Consider the following 23,687-nt stretch of genomic DNA (forward strand, 5'->3'; position numbering starts at 1 on the left):
TATCTGCTCTATACTAAGTATATATAACTAGTAACTCTGTCTCCATGCTTCTCTTTATACTGTTCTGTCAATCAACAATGCTCTTCCCTCCAGCTTACAGATACCCAGAACCTACTTTAACCACCTACTCTGTGAAACTTTTTCTGGTAACACCTGACATACATTCCTTTTTCCTTTAAATTTCCATACTGTTTATTTAAATCTGCCTTATAGCACTTACCACATTCTCCCTTACATCAGGGTTGGATGCATGCACTGCTCTTCTATAAAACCCCTTAGGGAGAAGTCTCTAATTGACCAGTCTTTGTATCCCCCAAAGCACCTAGCACTGGTTTGCATGTTGTAGGTGCACGGTAAGCTTCTGTCGAGTGAATGAATGAACACACCAAGTTAAATTATATTTCAATAAGAGATTTGTTAACTGACTCCACCCCTATGGGCAGTATATAGCCTGGAGAAAACCTCACTAGTGGCCCTCTTTCCTCCTACTGGTCCATTTGTATCCAGGTGGCATTATGCTAAAGCAAACATCAGGGTGAAAGAGAAAGAGAGAGAGGGAGAGAAGGAGAGATAACAAAACTACAGCCTACAAACAGAAGGGAGGTAACAGTGATGGACCATTGCCATTATAGCAATTAGTAGAACCATGTGGGTTTGGAATGGATTTGAGTCTTGGACATTTTTTTGGTGGACTAGTGGAACAACTTTGCCCCCCTTCTCTTTCTCCCTCCTCGGTTATACTCTGAATCAGGGTCTAGCCTGCTGTCCACAGCAACCAAACTGATTAGCTTTGCCTTAAGAATAGCTCTATCAACTTTATCAGGAAGCTCCCTTATCTGGTTACCATGTAACCTAGCAAACATTTCTGTTCATTTGACACAAGTGATGTAAACTCGGAACCAGCTGAGTCCTGTTCCAACCTGCCCATAATTTATAGGCTAACTCATCTTTCTGTTTACTTACAGAGCTTCCATCCGGCAACGGTCCAAGTCTCAGCTTTCTTACCTGGGACCTGAACCTCCATTAGCACTTGTAGATCATAAGTCTACTTATGAAGAGGACAGAAAGGTCAGGTACCGATCGCTCAGGGGGGGATGGAAGAAGTCTCCCCTGGAGACTACTGTATGCCCTTTAAGCGAAGATGAGTTTTCAAGACCTTTATCTAGTATTATTTCACTAAGTCAAACCAAATGGGAGACTCCATTAAGACCTGATGGAAACTCTAAATTTTACATAATGTTTTACATGATATTTTAAAAGAAACACAAATTAATTAAATACTTTTAAGAATACATGATAACTAAAACTGAGCTATTAAGGCTTAATTGATAGTTCTTAGATGAACCATTCTAATAAACACAAGCAAATTACAGGTACTTAGCAGATTATTTGATTATGTACGTATCCTTTAAAAATTTTTAAGGATATCTGAAAACTATTTTTGTAAAATTTTAAATCTCCTTCTTAAATTATAGTAACCTTGCCAAAAGTGTTTGACAACAGAAATGTTTGATATACAAGTTATCACAAATTTTAAATTAATGGGGACTGATTAGGTTTTATGGGCATTTGTTCAGTTCATACAATTTTATAATAATTGTTTAAGAGTGCATTTAAAATTAACACTATTAATTTTAACATCATTCAAAACAACATAAAAATGAAAGAGATAGGAGAAGAATCAACACATATAACAATATTAAATTTTCTTCATCAGGATGTCTATTGCTGTGTTGGGTACAGTCTAACTTTCACATAAGGTGACCATCCCTCCTCCTCAAATCCTTGCTTAATCACTGAACTTCATTCTTCAGCCCTGATACTCCCATTTTCGATCCCCCATTACTCTTCATTTGAATCTTTTCATGGCAGTTTTCTTATTGAGGCTTATTTCAGGTCATGTTGTCTTATCCTGTTACTAAATTATAAGCTTCTTAAAGTTGGTGACTATATATTATTTATGATTGTATCAACTTGGGCACTTTGCCTTGCCCTGAGAATAGCTCTGTGAAACCTAACCAGAAGGTCCTTTATTTGGTAACCATGTGACCTAGCAAACATTTCTGTTTATTTGACACATGTAAACCTAGAATCTGTTGAGTCCCGTTCCAACCTGCCCATGATCTACAGACTCTTTGATCTTTCTGTTTAGTTACAGAGCTGCACGTAGTAGGACATCAAAGGATTTTAAAACTAGGATGAAAAATTAAATTTTTATAGTAAAATAAGGTCCAAACCACAAGATATATAAAGAAAATAAGTCAGAGAATATTTTAATTACAAGCACATCCATTGTACATGATGTAATTTTAAATTGTCTTTAAAGAATTTCAGTATGAGAATCCATTTTGGGAGTAATTATAAACACTGATTCACAATGCCAAATTTGGAATAAAGTACTACTTAACAATCTTATAACTATGATGGAAGGATTATTAAGGCTCTCTTTTGGCTTTAATATATTGATAATAAATAGATAGAGGTCTCAGTATCTAATAGAGTTGGTTTAAATAAATTTCATAGAAGAACACCTTGTCTCAGGAGCAGAAGGATGAATCCAGTGAGAGAAAATGTTTAGCAAGCATGGTTGCTTACTGCATCTTGCAATTAAGGACTCAGCACCTCTTCTAGTTCTAGAAACAGGTTCTTCATTTATGTCCATGATGCTGCCACTCATAACTACAAGATGCATTATGTAAGGAGTTTAATAAGCTTCAAGGGAGAAGGAACTAAACACTGCCCTGATGTTTCAAACACAGCATAACATTGAATCGTATTCAATTTTTAAAAATAAATTTATTTATTTTATTTATTTATTTTTGGCTGCATTTGGTCTTTTTTTTTAAAACATCTTTATTGGAGTATCATTGCTTTAAAATGGTGCATTAGTTTCTGCTTTATAACAAAGTGAATCAGTTATACATATACATATGTCCCCATATTTCTTCCCTCTTGCATCTCCCTCCCTCCCACCCTCCCTATCCCAACCCTCTAGGTGGTCACAAAGCACCGAGCTGATCTCCCTCTGCCATGTGGCTGCTTCCCACTAGCTATCTATTTTACATTCGGTAGTGTATATATGTCCATGCCACTCTCTCATTTTGTCCCAGCTTACCCTTCCCCCTCCCTGTATCCTCAAGTCCATTCTCTAGTAGGTCTGCATCTTAATTCCTGTCTTGCCCCTAGGTTCTTTTGATCTTTTTTTTTTTTTTTTTCGGTACGCGGGCCTGTCACTGCTGTGGCCTCTCCATTGTGGAGCACAGACTCCGGACGCGCAGGCTCAGCGGCCATGGCTCACGGGCCCAGCCGCTCCGCGGCATGTGGATCTTCCCGGACCAGGGCACGAGCCCGTGTCCCCTGCATTGGCAGGCGGGCTCTCAACCACTGCGCCACCAGGGAAGCCCCTGACCATTTCTTTTCTTTTTTTTATATTCCATATATATGTGTTAGCATACGGTATTTATTTTTCTCTTTCTGACTTACTTCACTCTGTATTACAATCTCTAGGTCCATCCACCTTACTACAAGTAACTCAGTTTCATTCCTTTTGATGGCTGAGTAATATTCCATTGTATATATGTGCCACATCTTCTTTATCCATTCATCTGTCGATGGACACTTAGGTTGCTTCCATGTCCTGGCTATTGTAAATAGACCTGCAATGAACATTTTGCTACATGACTCTTTTTGAATTCTGCTTTTCTCAGGGTATATGCCCAGTAGTGGGATAGCTGGGTCATATTTTTAGTTTTTTAAGGAACCTCCATACTGTTCTCCATAGTGGCTGTATCAATTTACATTCCCACCAACAGTGCAAGAGGGTTCCCTTTTCTCCACACCCTCTCGAGCATTTACTGTTTGTAGATATTTTGATGATGGCCATTCTGACCGGTGTGAGATGATATCTCATTGTAGTTTTGATTTGCATTTCTCTCATGATTAATGATGTTGAGCATTCTTTCATGTGTTTGTTGGCAATCTGTATATCTTCTTTGGAGAAATATCTATTTAGATCTTCTGCCCATTTTTGGATTGGGTTGTTTGTTTTTTTGATACTGAGCTGCATGAGCTGCCTGTATATTTTGGAGATGAATCCTTTGTCAGTTGCTTCATTTGCAAATATTTTCTTTCATTCTGAGGGTTGTCTTTCATCTTGTTTATGGTTTCCTTTGCTGTGCAAAAGCTTTGAAGTTTCATTAGGTCCCATTTGTTTTTTTGTTTTTATTTCCATTTCTCTAGGAGGTGGGTCAAAAAGGATCTTGCTGTGATTTATGTCATAGAGTGTTCTGCCTATGTTTTCCTCTAAGAGTTTGATAGTGTCTGGGCTTACATTTAGGTCTTTAATCCATTTAGAGTTTATTTTTGTGTATGGTGTTAGGGAATGTTCTAATTTCATTCTTTTATATGTAGCTGTCTCGTTTTCCCAGCACCACTTATTGAAGAGGCTGTCTTTTCTCCACTTTATTCTTGCCTCCTGTATCAAAGATAAGGTGACCATATGTGCGTAGGTTTATCTCTGGGCTTTCTATCCTGTTCCATTGATCTATATTTCTGTTTATGTGCCAGTACCATACTATCTTGATTACTGCAGTATACTCTGAAATCAGGGAGCATGATTCCTCCAGCTCTGTTTTTCTTTCTCAAGATTGCTTTGGCTATTTGGGGTGTTTTGTGTTTCTGTACAAATTGTGAAATTTTTTGTTCTAGTTCTGTGAAAAATGCCAGTGATAGTTTGATAGGTATTGCATTGAATCTGTAGATTGCTTTGGGTAGTAGAGTCATTTTCACATTGTTGAATCTTCCAATCCAAGAACATGGTATATCTTTCCATCTATTTTTATCATCTTTAATTTCTTTAATCAGTGTCTTATCATTTTCTGCATACAGGTCTTTTGTCTCCTTAGGTAGGTTTATTCCTAGATATTTTATTCTCTTTCTTGCAGTGGTAAATGGGAGTGTTTCCTTAATTTCTCTTTCAGAATTTTCATCATTAGTGTATAGGAATGCAAGAAATTTCTGTGCATTAATTTTGTATCCTGCTACTTTACCAAATTCATTGATTCGCTCTAGTAGTTTTCTGGTAGCATCTTTAGGATTCTCTATGTATAGTATCACGTCATCTGCAAACAGTGACAGCTTTACTTCTTCTTTTCTGATTTGGATTCCTTTTATTTCTTTTTCTTCTCTAATTGCTTTGGCTAAAACTTCCAAAACTATGTTGAATAATAGTGGTGAGAGTAGGCAACCTTGTCTTGTTCCTGATCTTAGTGGAAATGCTTTCAGTTTTTCACCATTGAGGACGATGTTGGCTATGGGTTTGTCATATACGGCCTTTATTACATTGAGGAAAGTTCCCTCTATGCCTACTTTCTGCAGGGTTTTTATCATAAATGGGTGTTGAATTTTGTCAAAAGTTTTCTCTGCATCTATTGAGCAACATGTATCACGTTGATTGATTTGCGTATATTGAAGAATCCTTGCATTCCTGGAATGAACCCCACTTGATCATGGTGTATGATCCTTTTAATGTGCTGTTGGATTCTGTTTGGTAGTATTTTGTTGAGGATTTTTGCATCTATGTTCATCAGTGATATTGGCCTGTAGTTTTCTTTCTTTGTGACCTCTTTGTCTGGTTTTGGTATCAGAGTGATGGTGGCCTCATAGAATGAGTTTGGGAGTGTTCCTCCCTCTGCTATATTTTGGAAGAGTTTGAGAAGGATAGGTGTTAGCTCTTCTCTAAATGTTTGATAGAATTCACTTCTGAAGCCACCTGGTCCTGGGCTTTTGTTTGTTGGAAGATTTTTAATCACAGTTTCAATTTCAGTGCTTGTGATTGGTCTGTTCATATTTTCTATTTCTTCCTGATTCAGTCTCAGAAGGTTGTGCATTTCTAAGAATTTGTCCATTTCTTCCAGGTTGTCCATTTTATTGGCATAGAGTTGCTTGTAGTAATCTCTCATGATCCTTTGTATTTCTGCAGCGTCGGTTGTTACTTCTCCTTTTTCATGTCTAATTCTATTGATTTGAATATTCTCCCTTTTTTCTTGATGAGTCTGGCTAATGGTTTATCAATTTTCTTTATCTTCTCAAAAACCAGCTTTTAGTTTTATTGATCTTTGCTATTGTTTCCTTAATTTCTTTTTCATTTTTTTCTGATCTGATCTTTATGATTTCTTTCCTTCTTCTAACTTTGGAGTTTTTTTGTTCTTCTTTCTCTAATTGCTTTAGGTGTAAGGTTAGGTTGTTTATTTGAGATGTTTCTTGTTTCTTAAGGTAGGATTGTATTGCTATAAACTTCCCTCTTAGAACTGCTTTTGCTGCATCCCACAGGTTTTGGGTCATCGTGTTTTCATTATCATTTGTTTCTAGGTATTTTTTGATTTCTTCTTTGATTTCTTCAGTGATGTCTTGGTTATTAAGGTGTGTGTTATTTAGCCTCCATGTGTTTATATTTCTTACAGATTTTTTCTTGTAATTGATATCTAGCCTCATAGCGTTGTGGTCGGAAAAGATACTTGATACGACTTCAATTTTCTTAAATTTACCAAGGCTTGACTTGTGACCCAAGATACAATCTGTCTTGGAGAATGTTCCATGAGCACTTGAGAAGAATGTGTATTCTGTTGTTTTGGGTTGGAATGTCCTATATATATCAATTAAGTTCATCATTTTTAATATATCATTTAAAGCTTGCGTTTCCTTATTTATTTTCATTTTGGATGATCTGTCCATTGGTGAAAGTGGGGTGTTAAAGTCCCCTACTATGATTGTGTTACTGTTGATTTCCCCTTTTATGGCTGTTAGTATTTGTCTTATGTATTGAGATGCTCCTATGTTGCGTGCATAAATATTTACAATTGTTATAACTTCTTCTTGGATTGATCCCTTGATGATTATGTAGTGTCCTTCTTTGTCTCTTGTAATAGTCTTTATTTTAAAGTCTATTTTTTCTGCTGTGAGAATTGCTACTCTAGCTTTCTTTTGATTTCCATTTGCATGGAATATCTTTCTCCATACCCTCACTTTCAGTCTGTATGTGTGCCTAGGTCTGAAGTGGGTCACTTGCAGACAGCATATATACAGGTCTTGTTTTTGTATCCATTCAGCCAATCTATGTCTTTTCGTTGGAGCATTTAATCCATTTACAGTTAAGGTAATTATCGATATGTATGTTCCTATTCCCATTTTCTTAATTGTTTTGGGTTTGTTATTGTAGGTCTTTTCCTTGTCTTGTGTTTCCTGCCTAGAGAAGTTCCTTTAGCATTTGTTGTAAAGCTGGTTTGGTGGTGCTGAGTTCTCTTAGCTTTTGCTTGTCTGTAAAGGTTTTAATTTCTCCGTCGAATCTGAAAGAAATCCTTGCTGGGTAGAGTTATCTTGGTTTAGGTTTTTCTCCTTCATCACTTTAAATATGTCCTGCCAGTCCCTTCTGGCTTGCAGAGTTTCTGCTGAAAGATCAGCTGTTCACCTTATGGGGATTCCCTTGTGTGTTATTTGTTGTTTTTCCCTTGTTGCTTTTAATATTTGTTACTCGTATTTAATTTTTGATAGTTTGATTAATATATGTCTTTGCATGTTTCTCCTTGCATTTATCCTGTATGGGACTCTCTGTGCTTCCTGGACTTGATTAACTATTTCCTTTCCCATATTGGGGAAGTTTTCAACTCTAATCTCTTCAAATATTTTCTCAGCCCCTTTCTTTTTCTCTTCTTCTTCTGGGACCCCTATAATTCGAATGTTGGTGCGTTAAATGTTGTCCCAGAGGTCTCTGAGACTGTCCTCAGTTCTTTTCATTCTTTTCTCTTTATTCTGCTCTGCAGTAGTTATTTCCACTATTTTATATTCCAGGTCACTTATCCGTTCTTCTGCCTCAGTTATTTTGCTATTGATCCCATCTAGAGTATTTTTACTTTCATTTATTGTGTTGTTCATCGTTGTTTGTTTCATCTTTAGTTCTTCTAGGTCCTTGTTAAATGTTTCTTGCATTTTGCCCATTCTATTTCCAAGATTTTAGATCATCTTTACTATCATTATTCTGAATTCTTTTTCAGGTAGACTGCCTATTTCCTCTTCATTTCTTAGGTCTGGTGGCATTTTGCCTTGCTCCTTCATCCGCTGTGTGTTTCTCTGTCTTCTCATTTTGCTTAACTTACTGTGTTTGGGTTCACCTTTTCGCAGGCTGCATGTTTGTAGTTCCCGTTGTTTTTGGTGTCTGCCCCCAGTGGCTAAGGTTGGTTCAGTGGGTTGTGTAGACTTCTTGGTGGAGCAGACTAGTGCCTATGTTCTGGTGGATGAGGCTGGATCTTGTCTTTCTGGTGGGCAGGTCCACGTCTGGTGGTGTGTTTTGGGGTGTCTGTAGCCTTATTATGGTTTTAGGCAGCCTCTGTGCTAATGGGTGGGGTTGTGTTCCTGTCTTGCTAGTTGTTTGGCATAGGGTGTCCAGCACTGTAGCTTGCTGGTCATTGAGTGGAGCTGGGTCTTGGCGTTGAGATGGAGATCTCTGGGAGATTTTCGCCATTTGATATTACATGGAACTGGGAGGTCTCTTGTGGACCAGTGTCCTGAACATGGCTCTCCCCCCTCTGAGGCACAGCCCTGACGCCTGGCTGGAGCACCAAGACCCTTTCCTCCACATGGCTCAGAATAAAGGGAGAAGAAAAAGAAAGAAAGAAAGAAAGAAAGAAGAAGATAAAATAAAGTAAAGTAAGATAAAGTTATTAAAATAAAAAATAATTATTAAGAAAAAAAATTTTTAAGTGATTAAAAAAAAAATCGGACAGACAGAACCCTAGGACAAATGGTAAAAGGAAAGCTATAAAGACAAAATCACACACAGAAGCATACACATACACACTCACAAAAAGAGAAAAAGGTAAAAAATATATATATATATGGTTGCTCCCAAAGTCCACCTCCTCAATATGGGATGATTCGTTGTCTATTCAGGTATTCCACAGAGGCAGGGTACATCAAGTTGATTGTGGAGATTTAATCTGCTGCCCCTGAGGCTGCTGGGAGAGATTTCCCTTTCTCTTCTTTGTTCGCACAGCTCCCAGGATTCACCTTTGGATTTGGCCCCGCCTCTGTGTGTAGGTCGCCAGAGGGCGTCTGTTCTTCGCTCAGACAGGACGAGGTTAAAGGAGCAGCTGATTTGGGGGCTCTAGGTCACTCAGGCCGGGGGGAGGGAGGGGCACGGATGCGGAGCGAGCCTGCAGCAGCAGAGGCCGGCATGACGTTGCACCAGCCTGAGGTGCGCTGTGCGTTCTCCCGGGGAAGTTGTCCCTGGATCGTGGGACCCTGGCAGTGGCGGGCTGCACAGGCTCCCCGGAAGGGGAGGTGTGGAGAGTGACCTGTGCTCGCACACAGGCTTCTTGGTGGCAGCAGCAGCAGCTTTAGCGTCTCACGCCCGTCTCTGGGGTCCACACTGATAGCCGTGGCTCGCGCCAGTCTCTGGAGCTCATTTAAGCAGCACTCTTAATCCCCTCTCCTTGCGCACCAGGAAACAAAGAGGCAAGAAAAAGTCTCTTGCCTCTTAGGCAGGTCCAGACTTTTCCCCAGACTCCCTCCCGTCTAGCAGTGGCGCACTAGCCCCTTCAGGCTGTGTTTACGCAGCCAACCCCAGTCCTCTCCCGGCGCTGCGACCGAAGCCCGAGCCTCAGCTCCCAGCCCCGCCTGCCCCGGCGGGTGAGCAGACAAGCCTCTCGGGCTGGTGAGTGCCAGTCGGCACCGATCCTCTGTGCGGGAATCTCACCGCTTTGCCCTCCACACCCCTGTTGCTGTGCTTTCCTCCGCGGCTCTGAAGCTTCTTCCCCGCTCCGCCACCCGCAGTCTCTGCCCGCGAAGGGGCTTCCTAGTGTGTGGAAACCTTTCCTCCTTCACAGCTCCCTCCCACTGGTGCAGATCCCGCCCCTATTCTTTTGTCCTACCCAGGTGCCTGGGGAGTTTCTTGCCTTTTGGTAGATCTGAGGTCTTCTACCAGCGTTCAGTAGGTGTTCTGTAGGAATTGTTCCACATGTAGATGTATTTCTGATGTATTTGTGGGGAGGAAGGTGATTTCTGCATCTTACTCTTCTGCCATCTTGAAGCTTCTTCATTTGGTCTTTGTTGCTGTGCACGGGCTTTCTCTAGCTGCGGGAAGCAGGGGCTACTCTTCGTTGTGGTGCTCGGGCTTCTCATTGCAGTGGCTTCTCTTGTTGCGGAGCATGGGCTCTAGGCACGCGGGCTTCAGTAGTTGTGGCACGTGGGCTCAGTAGTTGTGGCACGTGGGCTATAGAGCGCAGGCTCACTAGTTGTGGCACACAGGCTTAGTTGCTCCGCAGCATGTGGGATCTTCCCGGACCAGAACTCGAACCCGTGTCCCCTGCATTAGCAGGCAGATTCTTAACCACTGTGCCACCAGGGAAGTCCCAATAATATTCAATTTTTGCATTTTAATTTTTTCCCCCTATTTCTGGGTAAATACTCGACAATAAAAGCAAGAGCGTTAGGAAGGAAGGAAAAGAAAATTCAATTTTGTTGTTTTTGTTGAAGCTGGTAGATGGCTCAGCATTGTTACAGAGAACAATCAGATTTCCTGGAGGTCTGAAGATCATGTTCCCAGAGTTCTCATGAGGCAGGGAAAACTCCGAAGGGAGATATTTAAATAAATGGAAACCTAAATCAAATATAGAGATTAGTTTTAGAGAAACAAAAATGTTCCATAACCCAGTGTAATTTTATTAAGTTGACACTCTGATTTCTCTCTCTAGTTAAGGAAGCAAAAGGAAGAAAGGAAGAAAGTGACAGGGACACCAATGCGATTTTGCTAAAGCTTGAAGCGAATAAAGGTCTTATGCTTATATTAATACTGCTCATTTGTAGGATAATTATATTAGAATCTTTTTGTTTTAAAAATTAAGTATCTTTTAAAAGTAAACAACAGAATCAGGGTTAATAAAATTTAATCCTGTTTGGTTAAAGTATGGACTTTCTCATCCAAGTACATTTTAAAGTTTTTTAATAGTTAACTAAATTCTGTAAGATTAAGCACTGGCAAAATTTTTTTTTTTTTTTCTTATTTTGATGAAGAAGCTCTAAACTGACCTTCTGTTAATGGGGAGATGTTATACCTTCTGTGGCAGTGCAAAAGTTTTACTTATATAAAGGAGGTATCTCCACCTTGTGGTCTCTTAGAGTTTTGACTCCAAAAACTTCAGGAAATGGTTTTAAAAGTCTGTCCTTCCAAACTCTGAGTGGGGTGTCTGACCCAACATCTCATAGTTAGCTGGTGACAGAGCCATGACTACAGCCTGTTTTCTCTTCCTCTCCAAGCTATACTCATGGCTCTCATAAATGGAGTCAGATCTTAGTTACAATGCTGACAACATTAAGAGTAGGATTAGGGGAAACCTGCAGGCTAGAGGTTCCAGTCTCTGATATCTAGGCATCTCTTTTAGGGAAACTAAAAAGGTAGAATATATAGGAGATTGAGTCAAGGTCAAATATTAGAAATCCATAGCTTCATCACAGCTAATTTGGAGACAGGGTTTAGGCAATGGTTGAGAAATAGGGCAGAGGATCTATAAAAATGACTATCAGTTTTTGGTTATTTGGAGAGTCCCTGCTTCTTGGTCATAGTTACCATTTCCTATCATCATATCTTAAAGTCGTTATCGAGGCAGGAGACCCCTATGGATTGGCATGACAAAGTCAATGTAACAAAGTATAGAAATCGGGACATAAGATTTAAGTAGGAAGTTATATTTTCACCTGACCTACACAAGGAGATGGAAGGAAGGAAGCTGGAAAAAGCTCATTGTCTAGCATTGTACCATCTACACTGTAAGTGAGTGATCAGTGTTTTTTAAATAAATGTTTTGTTGCATGTATGCGCCACGGGCATAAAAGCTTCATTCATTCTTTCATCCAATAAACACTGATTGCACACCTATCACGTGCCAGGTATTGTGTTAGGGATGCAAAGATGAACAAGAGCCACTGTCCTTCTCCCTGCACTGGAGCTGCTAGCAGGATCCTGCATGACATATGATAAATAAATGAGCACTGTGCAACTTGACATTGACACAATAGAGGCAGGAACCCTGCAGTGAGGAGGCATATATAAACTTTTATAATTGTATCTCTCTGTGAGTTACTGGTTTGCTCTACATATATATATATATATATATATATAAAATCTTCAGCTTTTTTTAGATGAGTAAATTCATCTTTAGCTTTGCAAAATCCCAGAGGTAGAAACCCTTCTGTACATAGTGACTTTAATTTTCTTTTATTCTTCTACTGTCTTTTAGCAATATTAAATAAAAGTCAATCAAAAATCAATTACTCAGGGACAGATTTCCTATTTTTGCATCATTCAGTCTTAATAGCCTCATCTTTTTGGGAGTTGGGGCATAGTTTCCTTTAAAGTCAAATTTTTAATGAAAGGGGAACAAAGAAAATTATTCAAATTAATTAAATTTTGCTTCCTGTTAGCCTATCTTGGAATGTTAACTACTGGACAAAAGGTACTTCATACTGCTTTTAGATGTCTTTGGTTTTGTTGTTAAGGTTTAGGGATACCTTCAGATATCAGAAGAACAGGGAGATTTGTATCATGTCAGACTGTGGGTGGACCACCCTGTGGGACAGTGGTTCCAGGAAATATTGGAGTTTAATGCCCCTAGATGGTATAGCACAGCTGACACTTTCAAAACGTTCAAACATGGCACCCCAAACATTTAGTTCTGGAAGGAGTTTTGGAGATTGTGTACTGCTGAGGACCTCAAAAAATGGGCTTTGTCATCAGAATTACCTGAGGAGTATTTTTTAAAACACAAATTCACACTTAGGCTTCCTAAAATAGAATTTCTGTTGATGGGACCCAGGTGTCTGTAATTTTAATCTTCGACCCACATGAGTCTGGTAAGCATCCAGAACTGGACACCAACCACTGTTTAGAACTGTAAAGGGCCTGATATTTTGCTCTATTGCAAGCTATAGCCTGACCCAATTTCATGGATGCTGGCAGAATACACAAGAGCTCTGCGTCGGAGACAAACGACCTTTTACTCAGAGCACAAGCAGGAGCCAGAGTAGAGCATTTGCTCTAGTTCCCCAGCCCAACCCCACTTCCCGTTAAGTTGATGCAAAGAGAGCCAGATGATACCAGCAAATGAACGGGGAGAGGAATCCTGGACTTGAGGAACCTGATGTTTTTATAATGGGCAATAAGCACATCTGTCCTTTTCTTGGGATGGAGACACTACCTCTGTCCTCCAAGGCTATTTGCTGTACAAATTTCCTTGAAGAGATAGCCTGAACAAAGGAAGTCAATGCCTCTTTTCACAAGATGTGCAGAATCATGAGAGACCCATAGAGAATTGTCTTCCCCATGCAACTTTCCTTTCGAGGAGGAGGTAACTGAGCCTCAGAGAGTTAAAGAACTCAGTGATATATTCCATGAGTGGCCATATGAGGCTCATCCAAGAACCCCATTCTTTCTACACCTGTTTCCCTCATGCTTTCCCAGCCACCTGTCTTCCTCTCTGCATTGATTTCCTAGAGTTTAGTAAGACGTCAGAGATGAAATCATTGAAGGATTTGCTGCATGAGTGAGTAGTAATGACAAGTGCAACTGTTGAGGGCAGGCCAAGAGAGAACTTGAGACGGAGGCATTGACAAATCTATCACCAGCTGAGCTGCCTTCGTCCATCCTATTTGGCTTGCAACTAGAATGAGAGGGACACCAGCCTTTTACTTCAATTGACTTGGTAATGTAGACTTTGACTTTGGAAACAAAAGGATAGTATTTGAAGTTCCTTGCTGTCTTCTGTTCCTGGCATTCAGCTCCCTAAGGGGTAAATGCGTATTAATGAAAGAGAGCACTAATAGTTTTGTAGTCAATTTGCTGTAGACATTTTTAGTATATTTTAATAGAAAAAGTAAAAAATAAACCAATACAGATCTATATACGTCACCTAAAAGCCTTTCTCAAACAAAGTGGGCAATAAATTTAACAGATTATTGAATAATGGGCCTAAAGACCAAGCACTGAACAATATCTATAACAAGGAAAAATGATGGTAAAAACGATGATGTTCTGAATATATTTGCCTTTAAGAGGATAAAAATTTGCTAGCTCTGACACTTTAATGGCAACTAAAGAAATTAGAGGGGCTTCCCTGGTGGTGCAGTGGTTGAGAGTCCGCCTGCCGATGCAGGAGACACGGGTTCGTGTCCTGGTCCGGGAAGATCCCACATGCCGCGGAGCGGCTGGGCCCATGAGCCATGGCCGCTGAGCCTGCGCGTCCGGAGCCTGTGCTCCACAACGGGAGAGGCCACAACAGTGAGAGGCCCGCGTACCGAAAAAAAAAAAAAAGAAATTGGAATAGGGAAATTTTGAAATAGTTTTTACTCCTTGTGAAGAAAACGCAGAATTTAGAAATCCAAATTGATGACCATTTACTTCTGGGCATTAATTAAGGAAAACCTTAGAGAAAACATGCAATTGATAACCGTCGACACCACTTAATACATTTTTAAAATTATTTTGCCTTGTTTAGATACACTGGCCTGCCTTAGAGCTTTAGCCAGTTACAAGATTTTAGAGCTTTGACATTTATGAAGGACATATCTTGAAAATTTCACAAGTCCTCAAATATGTAAATACCACTATAGCACAAAAACTTTTTAAAATTGGGGGGTTATTTTTCTTACAGATCCAACATATTTATTACTCCCCAAGAGTTAATACCTATGCAATTGTGAAATGAGAACTACGAGCTCACCTTCAGATGAGCAGACACTCTAAGATCTATCCCATCCAAGTCACAGCATGGTGGCAAGCAATTCAGAAAGATTTTTCACAAAATAACGAATCACTTCGTCTCATAGATCTTTAACACCACTCATAACCAATCAAACCATGACTCAAATCTGTGAATGCCAAAGGGTCTGCTGTATAACAAAAGAGGATATGCAGAAATTTAGATGATTAATGTAACTCCCTCTTCCCTCAAGGACAAGAACATTCCTGTGGAAGAAGAAATTGAACCTGCCCCAGTTAGGAGGATTCTGAAAGTTAATGCTCCAGAATGGCCCTACATGCTGGTAGGGGCTGTGGGCGCAGCTGTCAATGGGACAGTCACACCCTTCTATGCCTTCTTCTTCAGCCAGATTCTTGGGGTAAGCAAACAGCTGGACCAGCTTTATTCTCCTCCTGCCTTTGGTTTGTCTATCAGTGGATATTGTCGTTTTTGATAGGTTGGCTCTTTGTTGTAATGGACTTAGCTCTTTTTTATTTTTAAGCTTTTTTTTAGCTCTTTTTTCTCATCTCTAAAGGATTAAAAATGTCTCGAGTCTCCATCACACAGGAGGCAAGAAGGTGAAGCGGCATTTCATTTGGGCTGGCAGCACCCTCCAACAGGCATCGTGTCTGTAAAAACAACAGCACTATGGCTGCAAATTTAGTGTCAAAAGAGGGCAGTTTACCTATATGCAAACCAAATCAGAATGCAAAGCAGGTTGGTTGAATAATACAAAAAGATTGGGGGGCCATTTTGATCTTGCTGAACAGCTGAGGTACAAAGTTTGACTTATAATGGCAGGTGTTCATGCATGTTGTATTATGCTCTTCTCTTCCGCTGGTTGCACCATTGAAATGGGGAGGTGGGGAGAAAACAGGAAAAGGAAGAGAGAAGTAAAATAAGGCATGGATAAAGGATAAGCTTATTTCAGTTTCTCACCTCCTAGGAGTTTTGATATTCTCCATCTGACTTCATTGTTATAATACAATAATAATAATGACTACAAACAATAATTAGGCGCTATCTAAGAACTTGGTATACGATAGTTCACTAAACTTTTCTAATAACCACCTGTGGTAGGTATCCTTATTGTTCCCATTTGACAAAGGAGCAAACCAAGGCGTAAAGAACTTAGGGGAGTGAGTGGTGGATCTGGGATTTAAATCCAGGCAGTGTGACTGCAGAGCCAAGTTCCAATAAAACCTTATCATTGCAAAATTAGTTCTCAATAATGCTATCACATCTTCTTAGTTGAAATTTACACACACACAAATCCTGTGAGATCAACAAGGCGGCAAACCTAGAATCTAGACAACTGTAACAACTTGTTCAAGGTGACACAGGGTCACATTGGGCGATGGGACCAGGACTAGCACCAGCTTTTTTGAAGGATTTGTGAGAGTCCTAAGTTTTAGTTTCCTCCTCTGCTGTTCTTTCTCTCTTGCGGTCTCTCTGGCAGAGTTCCTGACCAGAAGTTAAGTCCCCTCAGGCATGAGGTGTATAGAAAGACTTGTATAGTCCACAAGCAAGATCAAATCAATCCTATAGGGATTCCCTGGTGGCACAGTGGTTGAGAGTCCACCTGCCGATGCGGGGGACGTGGGTTCGTGCCCCAGTCCGGGAAGATCCCACATGCCGCGGAGTGGCTGGGCCCGTGAGCAATGGCCTCTGAGCCTGCGCGTCCAGAGCCTGTGCTCTGTAACGGGAGAGGCCACAACAGTGAGAGGCCCGCATACCGCAAAAAAAAAAAAATCAATCCTATAGGGATGGCCTCAGCCACCGCTTCAATGTTCACACTGCCCCCTTGTGTTAAGTGAGGAAATCATCAGAAAGGTAGGAAATTGGAAACACAGGGGCCAACTCTGGTGAACTGAATTTCTGGTTATGCTGAAAATATTTTAATAATTAATTTATATTCATTAATATCTAGTAAATGCCATACCCTAAACATAATAGAAATGTTCTTTTATTCACTCAATAGGTATTTGTTGGTTATCTCCCCTAGATTAGGGACTTGGGAACACAGTGTCAGTCAGGGTGCCTTCCCTAATGCAGTTTCCAGTCTATGAGGAAGACAGACATTAAACCAAAAAATCCACTCATCAGGGCTTCCCTGGTGGCGCAGTGGTTGAGAGTCCGCCTGCCAATGCGGGGATACGGGTTCGTGCCCCGGTCCGAGAAGATCCCACATGTCGCGGAGCGGCTGGGCCCGTAAGCCGTGGCCGCTGAGCCTGCGTGTCCGGAGCCTGTGCTCTGCAACGGGCGAGGCCACAACAGTGAGAGGCCCGCATACCGCAAAAAAAAAAAAAAAAAAAAAAATCCACTCATCATTCATCAAATATTTACGCATCACTTACTGTTTTCCAGACACTGTTGCTGGTATTAGGAGGAGCAAGAAAACCAGAGCCCTCCTGCTCTCATAAAGCTGACATTCTACCAGGGACAGGCTCTGGAAATGCATTCCACTGAGCAGTGATGCAGATGTAGAGCGTGTAGGGGGTGGCACTGAATCTGTTAAGACCCAAGACTATGCCCTAGATGTTCACTTTTAAAATAATTCCAGGATGCCAACTTCTTTGCTGATCATCTCTTTCTCTCTTATAAATGCAAAGTATGGAATGCATTCACTCAACTTCACCCAAACCCTGTGTATGAACTGCTTTGGGAAGAGTCCTGGGTTCCCTGCCAGGAGACTTTTTTTCTGCCCTGGGGTCACATCATGCCACTTCTCTGGGTCTCAGTTTCCTTAACTATAAAAGGAAGGATTGGCAAAGATGATCTGTAAGATAACTTCCAGCTCTAGTGGTCTATGAAATGGCCAAGTCAAAAAAAATTTGATGATCCAGTTATAACCCCTGCCCTTGGTTATTGGTGGTGAGAATATTCTCTGTGATTCTTCTGGTCACAACCAGGAAATCCTAGCCTGAGCAATTCAGCTTTTCACTTAAGGACGGATCAGAGTAGCAGGATCTAGTTGGTGAAATCCAAAATCTGCTCATCGTTAAGGCTCTCACAGGGTTATATTTGCTAAGAGGATAAAGCTTTACTATTTTTCTTCTTTGATAAAGAAGGTTGTTTTTGTGTGCCTCTTAGCATAATTATCACATATTCATCAGTGGGTTCGTGATGCTTTCTTTCATCTCGTAGGGTATAATCATGAGTCAGATAATAGTCTGGTTTTAATTGCACTGTTTTCATTCTGACATATCTAAAGGGCACAATATTCACAGTTGGTACTGAGACCACAGTTTGGAACGAGGACCCAGCAAATGATTGGGCGTTAGGGGCCTGGTTGCTAATCTAGCGAAGCCTCAATGTACACGTGAAGCATAATTTCTCTGGTGCACTTTCCCTGGGTTTATTTGACTTGGAAAAGGTGCCAAGTGTTCCAAGCACTGCAGTTTGGACATAGCGTGCTGGGGAAAAGCATGAACGCTGGAGTCAGCCAGCCCTGGGCTTGCCACAGGTCTCTGCTCTGTGCTGTCTGCATGCATCTGGGCAAGTGGTTTCCCCTTGATGAGTCTTAGCTTCCTTATCTATAATATAGGGCGAGAAAATCTACCTCACTGGGTTGTTTTAAGAATCCTAATTTAAGGAAATCCTCATTTAAGTTAAAGTAGGTTAAGTAACACATTTGCATCTGGTAAATAGCAAGAGTCTAGAGAATGTTCATTTTCTCCTTAAACAAACTTACCTTTACAAAATGATGTAGATGTGTGCTTGAACTACAGCTAGTCTAAAAACAGAAGAACCAGGGGATGGGCAGCCCTTTGGGTTGCATTTCAGTAAGAATGTACAAAGAACTCATGCAGTAGAATTTGTCAGTGGGGGTGGGGGTGGGGGTGGGGGGGGGAGGTTACAGACAGCTGATGCCCAATCTTGAATTTAATATTAGCCAAACATTCTTTTTTAACCCTGAGAAGACGGGTAATATCAAGAGCCAAGAGAGCGTGCCCAGAAGAAAACCACTGCACTGGAATCTGGAAACTAGGCATTTCCTTATCTAATAATAACCACCAGCTAAATGAACTTGGACAAAGGACTCGGTCTTGTGGGCTTTAGTTTCCCATCTATAAAATAAGAGTTAAACTGGCTAACATGCAGTACGATAGTCCATGATTATAATAGGTGACCTTAGAGAGGAATGAGAATTGTGGCATCACCATGTGGGGTTTATGGGGATTTGTATAGTGATTTTTAAAACCAAACTGAAATATATCTTTAAGTCCTTGTGTTTGTAAACTGTGAAGTAAACTTACATGAGTTATTCCATGGTGGGGTGAATGACTGTGGCATCTTTTGAACCCACTTCATTCATTAAGAATGCATGTATTCTTTATTGCTAAGAACCATAACGGGCCCAAAAGCTCTGTCCTAGAAAGAGTACATCTCATTAACTTAGAACCCCACCCCTACTTTGGAATTTGTGATCATTTCAACGGGTTACTTCTGCTTTACAAAAAAGGATTTGTTAATGGAGTAGTTTGCATTGTTTGCAGGAGATTTATTTGGCATATAGCAGGCATTCGGTAAATATTTGTTGAATAAATGGTTTCCTTTGAGCAGCTGCTTTCTGGCATTGTTCTAGTTACTCAAATTAATGCAGAGCAGTAAGTAAGGATTTATTGTGCAGCTCTCTAATAAATAGCTTTTCTGAACTCTCACAGTTACCTCACTTAGTCTGAATTAGGAGGGTTTTGATGCACCTAAAATCTATTTCACTGTAGGGGGCGATGTCATTAGAATATGCAGCTATTCTTTCCATTTTCTTATTGCAACAGCGTGGGTCCCAGTCAGTTACTTGAGCATGTGCCTGTAAGTTCAGAATATACTTATGAGTATAGTTTACCACTTATTATAGACTGAAAAAAAACCCCACTCATAATTTCCATAGTTTTTTGAGGGGAATGTTTTCAGCTTCTGGTGATTTAGAAGCAACAATTTCAGCCTCTGATGGATGGAAGCTTTTCTGTCCTAAGACAATTCCAGTCAATGCCTTGATAGCTAGTTGCTTTTTTGTGTGTGTGCCAGCTGCTTTTATAATGATGCTATTATTTGTATATATATATAAGTAATCTATAAAACTAATAATAGGCGAGGTACCTGAGTATGAAAGCCATCTTTATTATTGGGGAAAGACATAGGTCATATTACTTTGAGTTTTGTCCCAGAATAATATTCTCAGATTCTCAAGTAACTTCCCCACTTCTTTCCTTCCTCCTTTCCTTCTTCTTTTCTTCCTTCCTTTCTTTTTTCCTTGCCTTATTATGTAAAGAATTTGAGGCATTTCATCATATTTTTCATCTGTATCAAAGAAAAGCCAATAAAATTGCCTACATCAGGCAAAGAAACGAGACAAAAATTCTGTCAGTCATAACCACTGGGTTTCGTTCACCAGCATTCCTTCCCCACAGAGAATTAAGTGCACATGTTCATAGTTAACTTTGGTTTAACACTAGTATGTTTAAAGTGAACTGGTTTTTAACCCAAAGCCTAAGAGAAATTTCTCTTAAACATATTTGAATTGATTTCTTTTGCTATTGTTTGTTAATACTAAAGTTACTTCCTTGCTTACTGTCTTGCAAAGATTTTTTCAATTCCTGATAAAGAAGAACAAAGGTCACAGATCCATGGTGTGTGCCTGTTTTTTGTAGCAATAGGCTGTGTATCTTTTTGCACTCAATTTCTGCAGGTAAGGAATTTTATTTTTCAGTAAGCGATTTAGTTATTTTCCCCCTTTTCCTGTTAAAATATCACTAAAGACTCCTTTATGTTTCAGGGATATGCTTTTGCTAAATCCGGGGAACTCCTCACAAAAAGGCTACGTAAATTGGGTTTCAGAGCAATGTTAGGGCAAGACATTGGCTGGTTTGATGACCTCAGAAATAGCCCTGGAGCACTGACAACAAGGCTTGCTACAGATGCTTCTCAAGTTCAAGGGGTAAGCCGTGGTGGAAACCAGGCACGCAGTAACCGGAGTAGACTTTCTTTCCTTTATGTATTCCAATAATCACGTAATTCCAATAACCACGTACATATTTCCTATAAAACAGGAACTCGAGGGAGGATACCCCAGAGCTACACTTTTGCCCATTTCCAAAGTTGACAAACAGCAGCTAAAGCATACTGTCTCCTAGGTAATGCCCAGAATCAGTGTTATGGCATGAATCAAAATCTGTCAGAGTTTTGCATTTCCTGAGTCTAGCAATTGAGAAGAACTTTCCCTCCTTTCTCAGATCGGTTTTTTTTTTAGGCCCAGAGGCTCAGATTCCACAAGACTTAATGGCACCCCCAGAGGGTGTGTGTGTGGAAAAAAGCCTCCTTCCACAGGGGCCTGGCTTGTAAGTTAGTCTTAGGAAAAGAAGCTGTTCTAAGCAGCCCAGCCGGGAACCTGAGGGAAAGACGGGAGATGATTGCTATCTAGAATCCTGACACATTCCAAGGGCTGTCTTTTCTGACTCAGGGAGACTAAGCTGTGGTTTCTAAACCCCAGAACCTGTAGCCTTGTTCAGGAGATTTAAACATGTGAACAAGATGAGGCAACACCTTCATAAAACCAGGCATTTGGGTTAAAGGGATGAGAGTGCAGTTTGCCTCTCAACACCACTGCTCACTTGCCATGAAAATCAGAAAAAGAAAAGTCATGGTTTGCCTGTGAGGCTCTTGGAAGAAAAAACTCACTGGATTGGTAGTGCTGTACTGTATATCTCGACTTCTACCAGTTCAACCAACAGTATGAACCATGATATGGAGAATTTCAAAGGAACGTGGAATCCTCTTTAGAGGAAAATCCCTGTAAATTTTTCATTTTGATCATTCTACGCTTTTTCTATTGTATAAATAGAAAATGTGTTTCCCACAGTCATTGGGTCACACCGTACATATTATTTTGTAATCTTTCTTTTTTCTCCTGAAACAATGTGATGTGAGCATATTTTGGTCCTTATATATCCTTCTACAATGAATTTTTAATGAATGCTTAATTCATCATTTTAATATATCATCATTTCTTAAAGAATTCCCCGTTTAGGTCCTCCCTCCCCACATAAGCAATTTATATCATTGTGCATCAAGCTTGTGGCATACCCTTGATTATATTTTTAGTTCTCAAAATATAATCACTGGATCAAAATGTATAATCATTTTGAAAGGTTTTAATATACATTGTCTTACTGCTTAAAGTTTTTACTAATTTTACTCTCAACATTTGAGTATTCTAGTGTCTAGTTCACCTTATTCTTGACCTTAGATTAAATAAATAAGCCATAATCTCATCTCTTCTATTTTTGTAATCTTCAATCTGCAAGGAGCTTTTATAGGTTATTCATTATCACTAGAATTAATCTCACGCTGACTGGTCTAGCTCTGATACCCATGAAATGAGATTAGTCAATACATGAGCTCCCAAGAAGGTGTGAATAAGATGTACTTTTATTAATCCAGCCTTCAAGTCCATTGTGGGGGGGCTCTTTAATTAAAAGACCCTCCCTTTTTAAAGCATAGAACTACCATATGATCAGTAATTCCACTCCTAGGTACATATCCAAAAGAGTTGAAAGCAGTGACCAAACAGATACTTATATACCCATATTCATAGCACCATTATTCATTATGGCCAAAAGGTGAAAACAACCCAAGTTTTCATCAACAGATCAATGGATAAACAAAATATGGTATATACACACAGTGGAATGTTATTCGGCTTTAAAATACATGAAATCCTGATACCTGCGGTAACATGGATGGATCTTGAAAATATTATGCTTGATAAAATAAGCTAGACACAGAGGGATAAATATTGTATGATTCCACTTATATGTGGTACCTAGAATCGGCAAAGTCGTAGAGATAGAAAATAGAATAGAGGTTAACAGGCGCTGGCTGGGGAGAGGGAGGAAGGGATGTTAAATTGAATGGGTATAGTTTTTGTTAGGAATGATGAAAAAGTTTTGGGAATAAATGTGATAGTTCCAATTTTGAAGGTATTTGATGCCACTGTCTTGTACATTTAGGAATGGCTAAAATGGTAAACATTGTTATGTCTATTTCATCAAAATAATTTTTTAAAACCTATCTGTTTGCTACAAAATAGCTTTTTCATGATATTTAGTTAGAGACTGTGTGTCTGAAATTGGTTGATCACGTTTGGTTTGCAGGCTGCCGGCTCTCAGATTGGGATGATGGTCAATTCCTTCACTAACATCACCGTGGCCATGATCATCGCCTTCTTCTTTAGCTGGAAGCTAAGCCTGGTCATAGTGTGCTTCTTCCCCTTCCTGGCTTTATCGGGAGCCATACAGACCAAAATGTTGATGGGATTTGCCACTCATGACAAGCAGGCTCTGGAGGTCGCAGGACAGGTAATCTCCCAGACCCACTTTTCAGACTGCTTATGGCTGAGTGGCTGTCAGACTGCTAAGAATGAGGGGTGCAAACAGACTTAAGGAAACTGTCAGCCTACAAACATTCATGGTTAGAAACTTCCCATTAGCCTTTTTCATATATGCCTCTGATGATATGAGATTGAGCAGGTGTGGAGAAATAGTGGGGAAAACACAGAGGGTTACATGTTCAGTTTCCTGTCAAACAGTTATTTTTTATACGTCCCAGTTAGGTGTAGTATTCTCCTTTGCAAGGGAGGATAGTTCACTTTCCTCTTTATTTGGTCTTTTCAGCTTAATGGTTTCTCCAGGTCATGCCAGCCACACAGAGAGGAGTTACTATCTTTTTAATGGCACATGCTTTTAACTTTCAGACTTCAGTGTCTGTCTGACTTGTGGCAAATGTCTTTCCCAAAGAGAACCATGAGATATACACAGTTTAGGTCTCGAATACACTTAGGCTTTAGCTATGCACTTTTTTTTTTTTTTTTTTTTTTGCGGTACGCGGGCCTCTCACTGCTGT

At 40.1% G+C, this 23,687-nt stretch overlaps 1 protein-coding gene across 1 annotated transcript in view; it reads left to right on the plus strand.

The window, feature by feature from the left end:
• ABCB11 (ATP binding cassette subfamily B member 11) overlaps window positions 1-23,687 on the plus strand; it is a gene marked incomplete at its 5' end in the record, with an annotated part of 86,248 nt that overhangs the window by 47,249 nt on the left and 15,312 nt on the right. The window contains 5 exons of the mRNA XM_082657757.1: window positions 966-1,068; window positions 14,998-15,162; window positions 20,371-20,475; window positions 20,563-20,724; window positions 22,940-23,143. Coding sequence (XP_082513883.1) covers window positions 966-1,068; window positions 14,998-15,162; window positions 20,371-20,475; window positions 20,563-20,724; window positions 22,940-23,143 — 739 coding nt within the window. The remainder of the gene's footprint in view (window positions 1-965; window positions 1,069-14,997; window positions 15,163-20,370; window positions 20,476-20,562; window positions 20,725-22,939; window positions 23,144-23,687) is intronic.

Source organism: Grampus griseus (assembly GCF_964374135.1).
Source record: "Grampus griseus genome assembly, chromosome: 7".
Taxonomy (NCBI): Eukaryota; Metazoa; Chordata; class Mammalia; order Artiodactyla; family Delphinidae; genus Grampus; species Grampus griseus.